Source organism: Alosa alosa, chromosome 1 (assembly GCF_017589495.1).
Source record: "Alosa alosa isolate M-15738 ecotype Scorff River chromosome 1, AALO_Geno_1.1, whole genome shotgun sequence".
Taxonomy (NCBI): domain Eukaryota; kingdom Metazoa; phylum Chordata; class Actinopteri; order Clupeiformes; family Clupeidae; genus Alosa; species Alosa alosa.
The window spans coordinates 6,517,785-6,538,923 of NC_063189.1; the positions used below are offsets into that span (position 1 = coordinate 6,517,785).

General features: G+C 44.8%; 1 protein-coding gene across 1 annotated transcript in view; it reads left to right on the forward strand.

The window, feature by feature from the left end:
• Nucleotides 1-1,189: 1,189 nt before the first annotated feature.
• frem3 (Fras1 related extracellular matrix 3) overlaps nucleotides 1,190-21,139 on the forward strand; it is a 32,489-nt gene continuing 12,539 nt past the window's right edge. The window contains 6 exon segments of the mRNA XM_048259904.1: nucleotides 1,190-6,419; nucleotides 6,634-6,723; nucleotides 19,418-19,564; nucleotides 20,114-20,344; nucleotides 20,430-20,555; nucleotides 20,746-20,997. Coding sequence (XP_048115861.1) covers nucleotides 1,397-6,419; nucleotides 6,634-6,723; nucleotides 19,418-19,564; nucleotides 20,114-20,344; nucleotides 20,430-20,555; nucleotides 20,746-20,997 — 5,869 coding nt within the window. The 5' untranslated portion in view covers nucleotides 1,190-1,396.

Consider the following 21,139-nt stretch of genomic DNA (forward strand, 5'->3'; position numbering starts at 1 on the left):
ACCTGTCTGGACAGCTGCTCAGCGGTCTGGTGTGGGTGCCGGGGCACCTCCGGTGCCGCCCTGTCCTGTTGGGGTCACCCTCACTGGGGTGCAGGCACGTGAAAGCCAGTCCGCTCTCCCATAAACACTGCACTCCACTGCAACCACCCAGCAACTCCTTCAACCAATGACACTTAAATGATTCATTTTCACTCATTTGCAGTATAAGAAATGTTAGGTTCATTCAGGTTAATGTAACGGGGCTTTGCAGTTATATATTACCATGAAAGAAGCAAAATCTGCAATTTGTATTTTCGTCTTAGCAAAACAGTGAGTTGCGGGGATTTGGACATACAGTCAATATTAAGTCATGCAAACTAAATGTTGCAAATGAATGTGATGATCTTGTGTTTAAAACAATTTGTGGTCTTTCAAAGACCTAATCACCCTGCTATTGAATTGAAGTAATTCCAGGACTATATCAGCTACAGTAATATGGTTTGTCTTTGTCATCAGTGGTAAGTGTCATGATAAATCACAATCAGTCAAGTCGCAAAGCTTTGGTTCATCATTACCTTTTAGGACAGATCGACTTAATGAATGCATTTGAATAGTTTTCTCTAAAACCCGTTTAGCATCATAGAATGCTATAGGCTACCTTTGACCAATAGAGAGCGCTGTCGCTGCCATTTAGCCTAATGAATGTGTGCGGGATGCCTGAGGGGAACAAATCGTTTCTGTAATGGTAGATTTAAAATGGCCATGCTCAGTCGTAATTGTCGCAGACTCATTTCACATCTACAGAGAAAGTACATGCGAAATCATCATGACGAACTCATGATCTTACCATTTGTTCCTTAGGTTCTTGAAAATGGGCTACTTTCGCAGATAAGGCAATTCCAACTAGGCTACGTTTATTTTGATACGCAGAGCAATTGTTTACTTCGAAAATGTGATAATAGATTAATAATTTTTGGCTGAGAACAGAACAGTATGCATGTTTTTTGGCTCTTAGAATTTACCACTGGTGAACAACATTCTTTGTCAATCTGAAAAAGGCTGTGGGTGAGTGGAGAATGGGCTAAGGGGAGGGCGAAGTTAGGGGGCTCTTGGCTTGACTTTCTTAATTTAGTCGTGGGAGAGGGCAGTCCTGGGGTGGAGCTTACCGCTGTCAGTGTAAGTGTATTACCTGCAGACCTTTAGTGGGTGAGGGACACTTACCCTGCATGTATGTGAGTGTGTCACTACCACAAAGTGAGAAAGCAAGAGGGAGAAGGGGAATAAGAGGGGTAACTGAAAAGGAGACAGCATCATCTACATTTCAAAAACTGCCTGCTGCCTTTTTGAAGTTGTCCTTTGGCAACATATTTAATTCTTTGTAAACTGCACATTTTCTGCAGTGCAACTGGCTGTGGATATGGCTGGTTGTCTGCAAAGGACAAGACTTTCTAAAGCATGGGCTTTTGCTCTGCTTGTGCTATTTAGTGTCAGCTGCTGCCTTTCAACTGTGCAAGCAGAGCCATCCATACCAGCATACCTGTTCCGACACAGATCTGGACCTAATGCTGATTCGATTCTGATCGCAAACAATGGAATAAGAGTTCCCTTTGGACGCTCTGTCTATCTGGACCCTGTCAATGACCTGGTGACTGAAGTGCAGCCTGGAGATCGTTGTCACATCACTGTCCTGGACAATGACCCATTGGCACAGAAACCTGGAATTTTAACCCCCAAGAAATTCCCCTGCTCCTTTGGCCCTGAGGAGGTCAAGTACACACATTTTGGATCCAGGAGCCCCAGCAAAGATCGGGTGAAACTCCAGCTGAGGTATGACTCACACACGGACACAGTGGTCGTGCCTTTCATGCTGGAGGTGGAGGTGGTGTTTCAGCAGCTGGAGGTTCTGACCCGAAACATGCCCCTGGTTGTGGACAGACTGAATGGTCAGAGCAACCCAATTGATAAAAAAGGCCTGGAGTTTGCATATGAAGATGAAGTCACAAAATGCAAGGTGACAACACTGATTGGCGCAGGTGGACTTCCCAGGTATGGCAAACTTTCAGATAATTCTATTAATGGCCAAATGGTTAACTGTGATGAGTTTGTTAAGAAGGGCATTCGATACGAGCACACAGCTACAACCAACTCACCAAACAGAGACTACATCCCTATGTTAGTAGAGGTACAAGACAATGACGGCAACACCATTCAGCAGGAACACTTTCATATCATGGTTAGAATTAAAGAAGGATCTGAAAATACCCCACCAAAGCCCAGCTTTGTTGCAATGATGATGATGGAAATAGATCAGTTTGTGATGACTGCCATTACAAGTGACATGCTGGCTGCTGAGGATGTTGAAACAAGTGCAGATGATTTAATCTTTAACATCACTTCTCTCCTGGGCCCACAGCAGGGATTTATCATTAGTACAGACGACCAAAACCTGCCTATCACTACTTTCTATCAGAGAGACATTAAGGACCTGAAAATAGCCTACAAGCCTCCGTCTGAAGATTCAGATGTGGAAAGAATTTTTCAGATTGAATTTGAAATAGTGGACACTGAAGGCGCCGTGTCTGACCCATTCGCTTTCATGATTGTCGTTAAGCCCATGAACACAATGGCCCCCGTAGCAACTAAAAACACTGGCCAACTGCTGTTTGAGGGCCAATCCAGACCCCTGTCCAGCGACCAGAATTTAGAGATTAGTGATGAAGACAATTTAGAGAATGTGAGGATCACTGTTGTTGACGGTCTGAAACATGGAGAGCTGACTGTGCTGGGCTCCCAGCGCAAGTTCTTCACACCGGCTGATCTGGACGCAGGCATTGTTGTCTACCAGCACGATGGCAGCGACACATACAGTGACAACATTATTTTCAGAATGACTGATGGCAGCAACGAGGTCGAGTTTCTCTTCCCCATCACTATCGCCCCCACTGACGATGAGCCGCCAATTATTAATGCCAACACTGGCATCGTGCTGCATAAGAATGAGATGATGCAGATTTCACCCTTCATACTGAGCGCAACAGACATAGACTCTGAGGACTCCACCATTAAGTTCATACTGGAGGCTCCATACTCAACCGTTGGAGAGCTTGTCCTGAGACAGGTGGAGCCTCCTGCTGACCCGTCCACCTGGAAGTTCAGTGAGACAGACGAGATGTTTGAACAGGTTGTGACAGAGTGGTTTCAGCAGGACATTCTTGACGGAAAACTGTTCTACCGCCACACTGGACCTCATAGTACCACCACTGTGATAGATCAGTTAGTCTTCTATGTCCAGGATGACAACGACCCACCAAACAGATCAGGCAAACACACTTTCATTGTAAAAATTCAACCAGTTGATGACCTACCCCCAGAGCTTTACCCTGGAACCAGCCTTCATATGACTGTACAAGAATACGAGCTAACTCCTTTCAAAAAGAAGTTCCTGCGCTACACTGACCTTGACTGTGATGACAGAGATCTAAAATACACAATCAAAAAGGTCCCTATGGACACAGATGAAAATAACCCAGTGCCCTTAGGTAACATAGTCCTTACTGACAGTCCTGACACAGCTATCACAGTATTCACTCAAGCCCAGATCAATCACCACAAGGTGGCCTACAAGCCTCCAGACCAGGAGTTAGGCATCACCCCTAAAGTGCTTCAGTTCACATTCATTGTTGAGGACACAGCTAGTAATTCAGTTGATGGCCTTTTCACCATTTTCTTGCAGCCTGTGGACAACAAGCCTCCAATGATCACCAACACTGGCTTCACTGTGGCAGAGAGAGGCACCTACATCATCACCAAGAATGAGCTTGATGCTTCAGATCAGGACACAGAACTGGAGAATATCATTTTCACTGTGACCCAGATTCCTCGCTATGGGCATTTGCAGTACCTAGGAATAGATATGTCAAAAGATGAGACCTTTATGCTTGAGGACATTGAGAGCGGACGTCTGGCTTATATTCATAATGGTGAGGAATCACTCAGTGATGTCGTCAAAGTAGATGTGAGTGATGGCTTCCATGAAGTACCCATTATCATCAAAATCACCATCAAACCCGTTGATGATGAGACGCCCACCATCATGTTACCAGCTGGGCTCCTCGGAGCCTCCATTAACGTGTTGGAGAACGGGGCAACAGAGATCACCAGCAATGTCATCCAGGGCCATGATGAGGACACAGATGACCTGATGTTGACATTTATTGTGGAAGAACCACCCAGGCTGGGTGAGATCTTGGTGAATGGGGCGCTAGCAGAGCGTTTTACACAGCAAGACATCATCAATGGAGTTGTTGTGTATGCACACACCAGTGGTGAAATTGGGCCTTATAAGGTGCATGACTCTTTCAATCTCACTATATCCGATATGTCTGATGAGTGGGTGGTTGGAGGAAACCAGGTCCAAGGGGTCACAGTGCAGGTCACCATCCTACCTTTGGACAGCATCCCACCTATTGTGATTGTTGGGGAGCAGTTTTTTGTGGTGGAAGGGGAGAAGAACACCATCACTGTTGACCACATTCAGGCTGAGGATGTTGACACCAACAACGATGACATCTTATGCACTATAATTGTCCAGCCAACGTCAGGCTACATAGAGAACATCTCTCCAGCACCGGGCTCAGAGAAGTCAAGAGCAGGCATTGCAATCACTGCCTTCACTATGAAGGATCTCAGCCTAGGCCATATCCATTATGTCCAAAGCATCCACAAAGGCGTAGAGCCTGTGGAGGACAGATTCACATTCCGCTGTTCAGATGGTATCAATTTTTCCGAACAACACTTTTTCCCCATTGTAATTGTGCCCGCCAATGACGAAAAGCCTGAGATTTTTGTACGTGAGTTTGTGGTGATGGAGGGCATGAGCCTTGTGATTGACACACCCATCCTGAATGCAGCCGATAGCGATATCCCTGGGGATGAGCTTGAATTTGAGATCATCAAAAACCCCAAGCATGGTACCATTGTTCAGCAGATGAGCTCTGGAACAGTCCCAGTTGTCAAGTTTTCTCTCGAACAAATAAAGGAGGCCTCCAACATCGTCTATGAGCATGATGACTCTGAAACTAAAGAGGACAGCTTTGAAATCAGGCTCTCTGATGGAAAACATACGGTTGAGAAGAAGGTGCCCATTATAGTCATCCCTGTTGATGATGAGACACCCAGAATGGCCATTAACGATGGTCTGGAAGTTGAAATTGGAGAGACCAAAGTAATCAGCAACAGGGTCCTGAAGGCTACCGACCTTGACTCTGAAGATAAGGAACTCACCTATGTAATTCGCTATGGGCCTGGACAGGGCTATCTCCAGCGCATTACCAAACATGGAGATGTGATTGGCAACATAACAATAGGGAAGAACTTCACACAAGATGAGGTTGACAAACGACTGATCCAATATGTTCACACAGGCCAGGAAGGAGTCCGTGATCTCATGAAATTTGATGTGACAGATGGCATCAACCCCCTCATCGACCGATACTTCTACATAAACATCGGCAGCATCGACATGGTCTTCCCTGATGTCATCAACAAAGGTGTCACCCTCAAGGAGGGAGGCAAAGTGACCCTGACCACTGATCTTCTGAGCACCACTGACATTAACAGCCCAGATGAATACCTGGCCTTTAGTATTACTCGTGCCCCCAGCAGGGGCCACCTGGAGTGCACTGACCTCCCAGGTGTGCCCATCTCCACTTTCACACAGCTGCAGCTGGCAGGGAACAAAATCTACTACATCCACTCTTCTGATGACGAGATGAAGATGGACAGCTTTGAGTTTGAGGTGACAGACGGCTACAATCCTGTCTTCCGAACATTCAGAGTGTCTATCACTGATGTGGACAACAAGAAGCCAGTCCTGACTGTGAACAAGCTGGCGGTGGAGGAGGGCGAGTCCAAGTTGATCACACCTTTTGAGCTGACGGTGGAAGACCGTGACACACCTGACAATCTGCTTCGCTTTGTGGTCACTCAAGTCCCCGTTCACGGTCAGCTTCTGTATAACGGTAGCCAGCCTGTCAACACATTCACCAAACAGGACCTGAATGAAAACCTCATCACGTACAAACATGATGGAACGGAGACAAACGAGGACAGTTTCTCATTCACTGTTACAGATGGAACACACACAGAGTTCTATCTGTTTCCTGACACAGTCTACGAGACTCGCAAGCCCCAGACTATGACCATTGAGATCAACACTGTTGATAACGGCGTGCCACAGATTGTGGTGAACAAGGCAGCGCCGACTCTTAGGGCACTGCACACAGGGCACCTGGGCTTCTTAATCACCAGCAAAGCCCTGAAGGCTGAGGACAGAGACAGCCCAAGGAAATTGCTCCGGTTCTCAGTGGCTGAACCTCCCCAGCATGGGTTCATCATCAACACCGCCCTGGGCAATGACAGCATCAAGACCTTTTCACAGGGTAGGCACCCTTCTGTTTCTTTTTTGCATCACTATTATCTAACATTGTAGCTCAAGTATCTAAAAATCATGAACAAATGAATATTAAGCTCTCGAGATTGCTGTTAGCTTGAGCTAATGCATTTTTGTAGAATTATTCAAGCTGATTTTTTTTTTTGTAAAATGGATCATTTGTAAAGATGATATAATGATTGTCCACTAATATTTCTCTCCAGCTGACATTGATGACATGAAGATCTGTTATGTGCTGCTGGATGGTAGCAATGCCACAAGTGACATCTTCTACTTCACCGTCGAGGACAACGGTAAGAACATTTGTACATTGCAATTTTGTGTGTTGCCAAGTCTAACTCTTTAGACTTTTTCCCCAAGAGTTGTAATGTTACACAGCAGGTGACATGGCCTCCATTCATGTCAGATTTGGCTCTTGTTTGAGGGGCTTCTCAAGCAGAGGGCGGTGTGCTGTGTCTGTCATGCTATAATGTTTGCATCACAAAGGCTTAGAGCAGTTGGCCATGACTGGCAGGCCCTGGCTATCCCAAACACACACACACACACACACACACACACACACACACACACACACACACACACACACACACACACACACACACACACACTGTAACTGCCAAGGGGTGGGCGGGGGGCAAGAGGGCTTCAGGGGAAGAAAAGGGGTCAAAGGGAAATGAGCCCAGCTGTGTAGGTGGGTGTTTCTCTAGCCTAAAGGAGAGGAACAGACAATGAAATCCTCTCAGAATTGTATTGTCACCTTAACAATTGATTTTCAGCCAGGATTTTTCTATAGTACTCAGCTCTCTTTATGGTCGGCAGCGACACCATGAAATGTAAGTTGCCAGCTTCTGTGACAAAAGTATCCCGAGTATTTCCTGCTCATTTGAATGGAACTCAATCCCATGTACCCAAGAATAGTGTTAGCATGTGAGTCAGTGCAACCTTTTTAAGTGTATGTCAGTATCCCACTCACCCAGATTCTAGCTTTAAGCGTGAAATTAACTCATGCAAGTCATTGCAGAATGATGAGGATGTTAGAAACGAAGCCACTTTTTTCTGGAAGCTGTTAGAACTAGTTTTTATTTTTGCTTGTCATCACCAGTCTGTGAGGTGCTTAGTAGCAGATCATGTCCCTCCTCTTTGGAGAGGCAATATGTTGGATGGATTTAGCTTTCAGAGCCACAGTGTATTTATATTCCTGAGGAATTTGGTTTTGGTCAGGTGGCACATAGCAGTGCTGTCTTCAGTTTCATAACTAACTGCTAGCTCTTTTTGCCAGTTATCTTTCAGAGATTTTAGTAGATGAGAAGTACATATTTATGTCAGGCACGTGTACTGTATGTCACAGACTCCTCTGATGGCCATAGAGGAGAGCTCCGCTCCCTTAAGAGCATATCTGCTTATATGTTGTAGTTTTATGGTGAAGTTAGTCCTATGTATTCATTTGTGTTAGTGTGACTTGATTCTTGAATTGCTTACCCGTTTTGATTGATTGATTTAGTAAAATTGGAATCCAGTGAATGAAAAGTCTTCATATACCTTAATTTTACAAGTATAGACCACAGACAGATGTACTACACAGGACAGGGCAGGTGGACAGCAGTTGTTATGACAGAAGTTTTATAGGACAGTGTTTCTCAAACTTTTTCAAACCAAGGACCACTTAACCAATTAAGCAAAAACTCACAGACCACTTAGTTAAAAAAGTAGACCTTCTTCAACAGTATACACAATAGGCCTACTTAACCACCTGCATATTGCCTTTGCACCTTGCTTATTGTGTCAGAGGATTCATATGCTTTAAACTGGCATAGCTTACTTCAACTGTTTGGATTAACCAACAAGTTGGTTCAACATTGCAAACAACTCATCTATATAATATTTTACCACGTCTGTTCGCGGACCACTTGGGATAGCTTGCGGACCACCAGTGCTCCCCAGACCACACTTTGAGAAACACTGGTATAGGAGACACACGCTGTGGGGTTTAGTAATCCAATCCACACTGTAAAGTTCGGCTTGTAACCCCTCTAGGTAGAGCAAACGATCATAATTGTAGGCCAGTGACAGAGGAGAGTGTAGATCAGTGACAGAGGAGAGTGGTATTCTTAAAGGCTGTTTAAGCCAGAGCTTAAAGCAACACCAAAGAGTTTTTTGTACCTTAAAATAATGTTTCCAAAATTGTTTCAGTGTTTCATCAACTCGTAACAGGGGGAACGGCACTTCTGCATTCGCTTCGCGGCCCTCTATCGGCTATTACCGCACTATGTAAGTTTGCCAGATCGGGTAGCGGATCTGTAGTTCGATGGAATGAGACATAAGAAACTACAAATTTGACTTGCATGATATCGCAATACATCGTACTTTCATAAAATCATGCAACATATTCTACCTTGTCTATGGACATTGTTATTTGCAAAGCCGTTGCTGGATAAACAAATAGCGTGCGTGCGACAGAGGAAAAGTTCTTTGGTGTTGCTTTAATATATCACCACAGCTCTATGAACATGCAGGTCCCTGCTTTCAAAGACTCAAGTCTCAAAAATAGTGAAAGGGCTTACTTTACTCATTGCCTTTTTTTCTGCTTTGACTTTTTCGATTATCTTAAAAGATTGCAACATTTTGGTGGCAGTGGTGGCCTACTGGGTAGGGCTTTGGGCTTCTGACCAGTAGGAACGGCTGAAGTGCCCATGAGCAAGGCACCTAACCCCTTACTTGTCCACTGCTCTGGGTTAGTGTGTGCATAACCTCACTGTGTGTTCACTGTGTGCTCCGTGTCTCCGTCTTCACTAATTCACAGATGGGATAAATGCAGACACCAAATTCCTTGTATAAGGAAATATACTTCGCCGAGAAACCTGATTTACATTTGCTTTTTTTATCTACAATGGCCACTTAGTAACTCTTTGGATCTTGCTGTTTAGTAAAACTCCTGGCTTTTCAGCCATAAATCACCGGGATTCCTCCAGTGTTATCTTAGCATCTTTGAGTCTTTAGTCTTTAGGTTAGCTATAGGGGATACCTTTTGTTACAGTGTAGTTTTGGTTTGCACAGGATAGAGGAACAAAGCTCCCCAATCAAACCTCAAACAACTGCTGCCATTCGGCAGGTCAGTCTGAGTAATGGCTGTTCAGTGCCCAGTGTGTGCGCTGTGTGCAGGAGGCACATCTGGATTTTGACAGGGCCTGATGGTTTTCTCTGTCCTGCCTGAGGTATTGACCCATTTAGCCCCCTTTAGCGATTAAGTAAGAGGCTTGTGGTTCTCTGGACAAGTCCAAGCAGGTTTACCTGGGCTTTGTTGGAAGATGAAAAGTGTTTGGCCAAACTACTTTTGGGTGGGGGTGAGGAGAGTGATCAGTCAAGAAGAATGCCAGAGGCTGAATGACAGGCACATGATCTGATGAAAAGACACAAGTAGGTAGAATTCATGCAGCAGTAGTCTGTAAAATTATATTTGTTGTTACCACTGTTCAGTGGTTAAGTAAAAGATTAAGGCTGCTTAATTATCATAAGATTAGATTTAGAGCACCATTTATAGAAGTGGTGATTGAGCTTAAGCGAATTCTGACTCACTGGTTTCCAGCATTTGTCATAATTTGGTAGAACCAACCGATTTAGTCCTGAGCCATGTCTGGTTGTACTGCAGTGGCCTCCATGCGTATGCTGAGATCGTCAGACTCTTGCTGAGGATAAAAGAGTTTCCTCTGGCATTCGCAGCATTTTAAATAGCAATCAGATGTTATGAATTCTCTTGCAGTCCATCTGGCATCTTCTCCACCTTGAAGGGTGTTGGTGTGGGCAGCACATGCCTGGACACGGGGCAAATCAGCTGGATGGTGCTGCCTATCTTGGTTCCTGAGGTAGTTTCCCAAAAAACACTTCATGGCAACTCTAACAGGCTGGAATACCAGATATTACATCTCCTACTTGTCTTAAATGAATAAAGAGCAAAAGAGGGGGGGGGGGCAGATAGGGAGAGAGAGATCAACATTCTGCTGAGAATTATTCTTCTCAATTTCTCGGTATCTTTTCCTCCTCATGGCTAATAACGGAGACTTCAGGCCAAAGCAGATAAGAGTTAGGGACTGATGACTGTAATGGCTCTTGCTGGCATCTGATTGGCCGGCGGCAGCTACTCTAGCACACAAGAGGAAACAGAGGAGAGATTAACTGATGGAGGCAGCTGCCTGGGGGCATTAGCACGTCTTAAATGCAGTGTGTCCGGCATACCTGCCACTTTGCCTTTGTGTGTGTGTGTGTGTGTGTGTGTGTGTGTGTGTGTGTGTGTGTGTGTGTGTGTGCGTCGTGTGTGAGTACATGTGTGTGTGTGTGTGTGAGTACGTGTGTGTGTGTGTGTGTGTGTGTGTGTGTGTGTGTGTGTGTGTGTGTGTGAGTACATGTGTGTGTGTGTGTGTGTGTGTGTGTGTGTGTGTGTGTGTGTGTGTGTGTTGGGGGTACTGGCTGAAAGATGCTGGGCTACGCATGCACTTCTGCTCACATCCAAGGAGAAGAAGCTGGCTCAGCACCAAGTGGTCCTGTACTGAGGGGTTTTGAGGCCCATTCTGCCTCTCCAGTATATCTCGAGTATATCGTGCCAAGTGTGTGTTTGTGTGTGTGTGTGTGTGTGTGTGTGTGTGTGTGTGTGTGTGTGTTTTATGTGTGTGTGTGTGTTTGTTTGTATGTCAACATGTACTGTAACTGTGTGTGTGTGTGTGTGTTTGAATTATTGCGCAGATGGTGAGATCTTAATCAGTGGCTGTCAGAGGGAGGTAGGAGTTCTATGTGGGGAAAGGGGTGTGTGTGGGAGTGCGCTGCTGGAATTTTAAGCCAAAGAGCTGTGAGCTGGCTTAGTGTTGGCTAATGATCTATATCACACTGTCGTGGGTCACCTACTACAGCTTGGGGGATTACTAGTTGTCTAGTATCGTAACACCCCCAATTATCACCACTTTTGTTCGTAAATTCTAAAACAACAATGTTTTTAACACTTCAAAATAACATTTGCTAAATGAACCTTACATTTTTCAGTAGCCATAGGTGTTTAGATTTGAACAAAATCTGGTTTGGTTCTTAACGGGAGCATTTACTGCCTGAAATATCCGATTTTGTTTACAACGCTCGGAGTTATAGTGCTGGCCTGATGGGTCGCCTATTTACGCCATTTCAATGGCACATGAACGGTTAGACTGAGAATTCTCGTCATGAAATTAAAATTCCACTGGAGCTCCAAGCGGATGTGTACACGCAGCCTTCCAACACTGTTTACAGCTCTTCGAGTCACGGTAAAATGTAATTTTTGGTACATAGCTACAGTAATTTAGATACACCTATGGTGTGGGTGCTTGCTTTTCTTTAGGAATCCGCCGTCTTGGTTTGTATAGAAATGGATATTAAGTGACACAGACACGCAAGACGGCGGAAATATTGGGACCGACGGTAATAGGGGGAGTTCCGATAAATTTATTGTCCCTTGTATGAAGATAAAAAGATGAAATCATAATGTTGGAATGTTGATGTACTGGGCCTCTGACACAGTGGGAAATATGAAATATGAATTATTAGTACTGGCCCATCAAGCCTACACTCATGGAGCTTTATGGTTCCCTTACAAAAATTACGAAAACGTATGAAAGTTTCCTATTTTTCTGTTTTTTATACAGTAAGCATGGCTTTACTAGATAGATAGATAGATAGATAGATAGATAGATAGATAGATAGATACTTTATTGATCCCCAAAGGGAAATTCAAGTAAATGGTAAATCATGGTGATACTGATACTATGCTCCTAACCACGGTACTACCATGGTATCCATAGCACTTCAAAGGAGCTAGTGGTTTTAACATGGCACTTTACAGTAACCATGTTACTACAGCATGGTTTTGTACAACACAATATTGATGATGCTAGTTGGGTATGAGGAACCATGTTTTTTTTTGCATAGGCCCATGTACCACCGTATTATCTTGGTTTACTATGATCCAAACAGAAAGCTCTTTGGTCATCCATATACCTACATTAGTGGACAACTAATTTCACTAAAACGAGGTCCCAAACAAATCCACTTCCATAAGAAACCATTTAATCCTTAACTATGGTAAATAACCATGGTTCTTTGAATAACCATATTTTTTTTGTTTTTTTATGGTTAACCATGTTTATTTTGGTTTTACCTACAGTTAAACCTTAGTATGACCTTGGACATAGACCTGAGAAGTAGTAGTACTTGCTTTTTTTTTTTCAGCGACAAAAAAAATCATATTTTTCACACAGTGAAACCATGATAAAACCATGGTGAACCAAGATAGTCATGAACCATAGTTGGTTAACCATGAAAACCGAAAAGCCATGGTTATTTACCATAGTAAAGCCATGGTTCATTTTCATAAGAGGTTTTTAGCCCAAAACATGTCCAATCTTGGTGTCTGTCAGCATGTGAAATAGTGTATGTTAGTCTTTACTCCCTGAATTGGACAAAATACAGCTTCAGCATATAGTGACAAGAATCCAGTGTGGTTCCCCCGACTCCATGAAACAAACCCCTGGTGTCAGGATGTTAGTGGATACTGTGCATTACAGACTCCTCTTACGCGGACGGTATGCCCCAGCTGGGGTGGGTGCCACATGATCATGGGTATCATCATGGTCGAGACTGAGGAATGCACTTCCTATGGGACTGCAGTCTGCAGCACACGACTGGGTCTGGGAGTGGGAATGCTAGCAGGTGTGCGTGGAGAACAACCATGTGCAGATCTGCTTTCCAGACCTGCTGTAATTCTAAACCAATTGGAGATGGACTGATAACCCTCTGGCTTCCACCTTTACTACCGGTAAGCTTCCCTTGGAACAGGGTGGCAAGCTTTTGCCGTGAAGAAAGGAAAAGCACAGGGTTTATTGAAACAGAAAAGCAAAGAAGAGGATGCTATTTCTTGCCCACTTGAGGAAAGAGCTAGCAAAGTTACTCTGCTTTAAATGGAATCTTTCTCAGTTATGCCTCCAGCTCAGACACATGCCATAACTTTACTTTTGCCGTGTTACAAATCCTCATGTCATATGAGGGCCAAACAGAGAACCAAAATGAACAGTTAACCATGTTCGTACTTTACAAATGAACAGTTAACCATGTTCGTACTTTACAAATGAACAGTTAGTTAACCATGTTCGTACTTTACAAATGAACAGTTAACCATGTTTGTACTTTACAAATGAACAGTTAACCATGTTCGTACTTTACAAATTAACAGTTAACCATGTACACATAGTTTACAAATGAACAGTTAACCATGTTCATACTTTACAAATGACTGAATTTGTTGTATTTTGTCTCTGATCTGTTATATCTCTATGCAGCGGCCTATCAAGTGCCCTGTTGTGTGACCCTAATGTGAAGCAAGCATGCACATCTGCAGGGGGGCATACTGACTGTTAGACGAGTGGAACCTGCCATGGCTGCTTCCTGGTGTACACTTCCTAATGGTGTTTTCAGATATGACCTGTCACTGGTGTCGACAGTCCCGGCTGAATTTACAGTGAGCTGGTGCCACTGCGGGTGTGTGTGAGGAGAGTGAGCGCTGGGAGGCCGCCACTGCCCCTCGGCCCCTTGGCCCCTGCGCTCCGCTGGCGCTGATTTATGGTCCACGCGGGAGCCTGGCTGAGATGATGTATGGCCCCGGGGTTATTCTCGTCTCGTTCATATGGCAAATCTGTCTTGGCCCCGCTGGGATCCATCACCCCGTCTTCTGACCAAAGCCATCGGTCCCTCTGCCCTCCCCACACTTCCCTATGACCGTTATAGTGATAATGTCCTGCCATTATCAATGTCTGCAGTACCTTTTGACACACAGACACCCTGTGCTTGTTTCGGTGAACTATACTTCCCATTCCTACTTCCTCCAGGTCAGTCGTAAAAAACCCTCAAAACTCACAACTGTGTGTGATTACAGGTTGTTGGGTGTCCCAGCAGACTTGTTGGCTGGCACATTGACTCTGAGCCCTCTGTGGTGCCAGAGTTGCACTGAAAGAACACAGGGATGTCCTCTGCAGGGATCTCCAATAATATCCTGCCATTCTCAAAATTCCTAGTTTTGGAATGTCAGACATTTCGAGTAGAGTCCGTAAGGCACACTCTAGTCTCACTGTACAGCACGGCCTCCTTGGTGGACAGGTCACAGAGGGGACCGCGGTGCCAAGCGCCTGTTAATATTTAATGTGCAGAACGAAAAGATATGGCACGTATGTCTGACATGAAACCAATGCGGGTGACCCTGTTTGGGATGTTTGAACTGACACGAGGCAAGATGATGGGTAAAAATGGAAAAGTTTTAATTGGGAAATGCAATAATCATCATGCTGCCCCCTGTCACTCAGTGGGGGATATACTTAGCTTAGGAGGGGGGGGGGCTGGAGCTGAGTTGCCCGGCCTTGCATCATGCAGCGCAGTATGACTGACCTCTCAGCGCGCGCGGCCTGTCCCCTGGCTCACACCTGATCCGCAGGTTATAAAAGGCTCTCAGCATAGGTGTCGGATGAATCAGATCAGATCAGAGAGGAGCATTTTGACTGTGACAGATTTAAAGAGAACTCAATGTGCTATAATGATTAAACCTGGTTTAATGCCTGCATGCAAATTAATTTAAGTCAAGCAATACTGCAATCCTATTATAAGAAAATATACATAGTATGGTCTTTGATTTCATAGTATGGAAATAGTTTTGCCACAATCAAGTGAACACAAATGATGATGCCCACATCCCAATGTGAACTCTGTGCTGGTTTGACATGCCAACATTGCTATTGTATTAACAACTATTGAATGGAACTATTGAATACACACATGCTTGATTTATGTGAAAATGCTGTTACTAAGCGTGATTATGTAGTTTGGAACATTTTGGAAGGTTTCAGCATATATTAAACATAGGCTTTTGGATGTATGTTGGATGTATAGATACCTTGTTTAGTCTTTGCTCATGTTAGAACTAGAATGATGGTATAAGAGTTAATGTAAAACTAGAATGGCACATTCAGCAGAAGGATCCTGTACATTGTCTGTCTGGGTAGGCTACAGCTCTTCTGGAGGATTATGATGTGGTGCAACTGTCAAATAAATGTTGACCCCGGCCTGTCTGATTATCATTAAGAGACAGAAGCATGTGGGCCTCTCCAATCAGCTTCTGCCTTGGGTGCCCTGAGAAGAATCTTGGCATTCATCTGCGGGCTGGCCTCAAGGTGTTAGTAAATTAGCCTGACTCACAGGCGTTAACATTTCACACGTGAGAGAGTGCCCAGGGCACTGCAGGATGACTGCACCTTGGGAAGGTCTGGATGAGGTCCAGTAGCCCTTCTACAGTACGTCGCCTAAAGCAATGGCCGCCACACTCCTGTTGATATACTGGTGTGCTAATGCCTGCAATTAACATAAATCACCCCTAATTTATTAAGGGTCCCTACCAACCGAATGTTGTGACCACTGAAAATTTGCCAGCAATAAAGCATTTCAGCCTGGGAGAATTGCTGTTTGGAACAGTAATTTGAACTGTGTTGAATGTCCCATGACCGATGGGCAATGTAAATGTTAGTAGTAAATTTTGCCATAAATTTGTACATGAATCAGGTTTCTAGCATGAATCACTTCAACACAGCTATTCCTGTCATTTGATTAAAGTTCAGCGCCCATGCTAGCAAGGCATGTGGTTGTAACTTAGCGTTGCTGTCTTTCTTTACATTATTGCACCCATAAATACCAGGAGAATCCAGGGCAGATCTCCTTGACAGCATATTGAATTTAGAGGTGTAGAGTCTGTTGTGCTTAGACTCAGTGTAGCAGTGTGGCAATTTATGACCTAAGACAAGAGAAGAAGAAGGACACAAGGTCACAGTAGTATTTACCAATAGCGCAAGACAGTCTAAATAGTAATAAACTGTTAGTGGTCTCTGAATAAAGAAATAATACTGGCTTGGTGTTTTAGATAACGTATAATTAAGTTGTATGTAGGAGGCTGAATTCAAAGTAACACAGTCAGCATTGCATATGTATACTAGGGTACATGTTTAAGTGCGAATTTAGAATTTGAGTAATTTAAATCATGTTAGAGCTAAAGCCCAGAACATCTGCTGGGTTCTGAGAAAGGCAGGTAGATCCTTGTGAATAGCTGTGCTGTGGGTCTGGGCCACCCAGACTGCCTGCTGTTTGCTCTCCTGATGCCTGCCCTCCTCTGGAGAACAAAAGGTGATGAGGAGGGGGACGCACAGGACCGAGTGTGAGGTGTCAGGCTTCAGCTGTCTGTGGATCTGCAGGGGAACATGGGAAGGGAGTGACAGTGTGTGGCTGTGAGGAGGAGCTGACTTTACTTTTGCAGCTATCCTGGTCCTTTGGTCAAGAGATGGTCTCCATGACCATACATGACAAGAGACAGTGATTTGCACCATGGTCCATCTGAAAGATTCTGTGACTGGCTTTTCCTATATTGCAGTTCACATAATGAACAAAGACATGAAGTAATGTTTGAGTCACTGTGCTGTTTACTGTGTATGGTGGCGACACAAGATGAATGTCAGTAATGTTGTCTTTCAGCCGGGCAGATCAGGTCAACGCTAGGACGGATCAGCTTCTCTTTCAGCATCATCAGTAATCCAAGTCTGTTTATCACACCTCCTCCTTAGCCAGGTCAACAGGTCCAGATTCATAAACATGCCAAGAAGGGACTCAATTTACATTGCAATTTACAAGTTGTTAGCCTATATTATTTCTAAGATAAAGTAGTTCACAGAATAGATTTAAAACATTAGAGCTTTTTTGCAAACAAAATGTCAATTTGTGGCCAGATCCAAGCAAGAAAAACATCACCTCATACTGGTAATTACAACAATTTTGTGTGGATTTGTTTGTGTTGCAGCTAGTATAAAGACAATCCTGAAAGCAAAAAAATCGTACATGTTTGCTGCATGCCCTATTTGGATGTGGCATGGACATGGGAGTCAAAGCTACAGAGCAGATGGCAAACAAGACTTTTTGTCTGAGCTGTGCCCACGTGGTTATGCCATATCAAACGCTAGATATCCCAATCACATTTACTGGGCAGACTGCCTGGAAGTATTTGTATGTTTATCCATACTACAGTGTATATGGTCAATGAAAAACATTTTTGCAACCATATAAACAAACAGTTCATTTTCTAGGCTTCCGTTTGGCTACTGTACTGCTGTAGCTTCTGTTGAGTTTGACACGTCACTTAGGAATCTAGGACAGTCAAAGGCAAATATGATAAATGCATCCTATATTTTTAGCTGTGTCGTTTGGACACATGAGCTTGTTCAAAGTCAGTGTCTTTGAGCTGAGGCTCCTGTGTCACGGAAGGCTCCGGATTTCCTCTGAAAATCAGGTGATGTGTCTCTGGGAAAGGGGGTTGAGATGTGGTGAGAGGGAGCTAGCCTACTAAAGAAGTTTTATTAGTATGTTAGCATGTCTGTTAGTGATAACACACAGATTTTGCCTTGAATCTTTTAGTGGGAATGTTTAGCCAAAATCAACAAATTTTTATGGATTTCTTGTTCTTCTAGATATGAGGAATATTCCTTAGATATGAGGAGATGTTTGAAACATGTTTTGTGATAGTGATAGTAATACTTAAACCAATCCCTCCCAAATCTCCACTATTTACAGCAGGATCTGCAGTCACCCTTATTTGGTCCTGTACACACACATTGTACCACATTGCCCACTGAGGGTGAGTTTAGACTGTTTCCTGGTTTAGGGAGTCACTCTGGAAATTCAGTATTCCTCCAGAAAAAGCCAAGACAACAATGAGCCTCTTCAAAGGAGACAAGCAAGGTATACATGTCTTTGAATGCACTGAAAAAAGTGAGTTTTTTTCAGTGCGACCCAGGCTCTCAAGTCCACTCAAGGGAATGACCAAGAGAGGCTGGACAGCTTTCTGATGAGGGATAAAATTAGCCATGGGACAGGATGGCTTAAGGGCAAGCTGGGATGGGAGCGCAGGGCTCTCACGGCTCACTACAGTGTTGAGAGGCAGCAGCTCAAGCAACAGTCTCCTCAGACTTAACATCATAACATCACCCTCACATATGGACCTTGCAGGACACTCATGCCTTGAAAGTGTTTGTGTGTGTGTGTGTGTGTGTGTGTGTGTGTGTGTGTGTGTGTGTGTGTGTGTGTGTGTGTGTGTAGAAGTGTCTGATGTTTGATTGATAAGGACTCAACTAAAATATACTAAACTATACTGAGATGATGACAGTGGACTGTCTGTGGACACATCTGTTAAGAGGTGAGGTCAGCCTGGTCAGCCAGCATCCGCTCTCACTCTGACACGGCTGCTGATCACAGAGGGAATGGACACTTAATGGTCTCCTATTGTTTTGTGGCTGCCACAACCATTGGCCTGTCTGGGTTTGTGACACTAACCTTACAGATTGGCACTCCATCTATCAGAAAGAGAGGGAGAGAGAGAGAGAGGGAGGGAGAGAGAGAGAGAGAGAGAGAGAGAGAGAGAGAGAGAGAGAGAGAGAGAGAGAGAGAGGGGGTAGTGTGGGGGTGGGAGCTAGCTAAGCATGACAGCCTTTTAAAATGATATGGGAGCCCAGGAGTGGCACCTGCACTAAATCTCCCATTAAGAGGTGACCCCTTGAACCGGCCCCCCTTCTCTGTAGCACTGCGTGAACTCGTTAGCCCCGCTCAGGGGTCAATGTTTGTCATGACTACATTTTTGTGGAGGAAATCAGATAAAATCCCAGAGGACCGGAGAGGCCACGACTTCCAGCATGCGGTTGGTACTTCACTGAGACAGATCAAGTTGCTCTCCTGTTTGTTGGCTTTGTGGACTCCCCTTTTCCTTCTGTTTCTCCAGAGCTTAGCGAGCCAGGGGGAACGCTCATTTGAACTGAAGTCTGACCCATTGTACAAAGAGCGTTTGCTTGGAAGACCTGCTTTGCCAGTTTAGCTGGAGTCATCGTGTTTCCCTTGTGTCAACAGGGGGCAACAAGTTGAAGCCTCAGCCGTTTAGGCTCAACTGGGCTTGGATCTCCCTGGAGAGAGAGTTCTACCTTGTGGACGAGGATGCCAAGTTTCTGGAAGTGACCCTAAAGCGCAGAGGGTACCTGGGAGAAACCTCATTTGTCAGTGAGTATCACCTATGCTAAGATTCCAACAACCCTGTATCACCTATGCTAAGATTCCAACAACCCTGTATCACCTATGCTAACATTCCAACAACCCTGTCAACAAACTGTCACAGTTATGGTCAAGCATGTGTGTCAAACAATTCAATAGTACAGTGCACAGTGTAGCATATGAACGAATGGACAGCCGTTGTGTATTTCTAGACAGAATTCTGCATGCCTAATGGCCTTGCAGTGGCCTGTGTGAACTAGGTGCCAAGTGGTGTCTTTCACAGGTCCATTTGTGTAACCACTCTGGCCAAAGTGCCATAGAGTCAGTGTGTCTGAGTCCTTTCTTTACCTTCCCCATGTCTGAGTCATCTCCTGTTTCCTGTCTGGGAGAGGATGACTGTGATTGATTTAGGGAGCAGATAGGGGTCAGAGGTCAGACACACACAACATTCTAAAGCTGACTTTGACATTCCATAGCCCTGCTCAAGCAGAATAGCATTATCCTCAAATTTGCCATTTCTTGTAGAATATGTATTGATTGCTTAACATTAATCTCCAGGCATTGACACCAAGGATGGCACTGCAGAGAAGGACAAGGATTTCAGGGGCAAGGCCCAGAAGCAGGTCCAGTTTAACCCAGGTCAGACCCGGGCCACCTGGCGAGTCAAGATCTTCACAGACCACGAGTTTGAGACATCCGAGACCTTTGAGATCCAGCTGTCCGAGCCAGTGATGGCTGTGCTTGAGTACCCAGACACAGCCACCGTGGAGATAGTGGACCCTGGAGATGGTGAGTCTGAGAGCAGAGAAAAATTACATTTCAAAAGGCCAGCCATGTTGATCACCACGCCTGCGTCTGTCCCTCTCCCCTCCAGAGTCCACAGTGTTCATCCCCCAGGCGGAGTACCACATAGAGGAGGACATCGGAGAGCTGCTGGTCCCTGTGCGCCGGACTGGAGACGCCAGCCAGGAACTCATGGTGATCTGCTACACACAGCAAGGTCAGCCTTCCTCTTCCACCATACTGCCTACTGATCAAAACGGAAAGGAATCACTGTATTTGCTATTCTCTCTTAAAGAACAGCATTTTGTCAATCAAGCTGTCAATCATATATGTGGATTGTTGGATTTGATGGATTGTTTAGCATTATACATTACTATAATGTGATAAAATCCCAAACTTTAATTCAGGCAGTGCCACGGGCACCATTCCCAGCACGGTCCTGTCCTACTCCGACTACATCACTCGTCCTGAGGACCACACAAGTGTCTTGCGCTTCGACAAGGACGAACGTGAGAAGCCCTGTCGCATCATCATCATCGACGACTCCCTCTATGAGGAGGAAGAGAGCTTCAATGTGTCACTGAGCATGCCCATGGGAGGCCTAGTGGGCGCCAACTTCCCCAGCGCCCGCGTGGTCATCCTGGCAGACCATGATGACGGTAAGTGCCAGGCCCATACCAGCAGGACGCTCAGGTCACTAAGTCTCATTAATGATCAGTTCCCATTTACACTGCATGCCCCTGGGCGTGCTCAGAGGCCTGTACAAAGAGACTTTACTATTGTACTTTGAACCCACAGCGA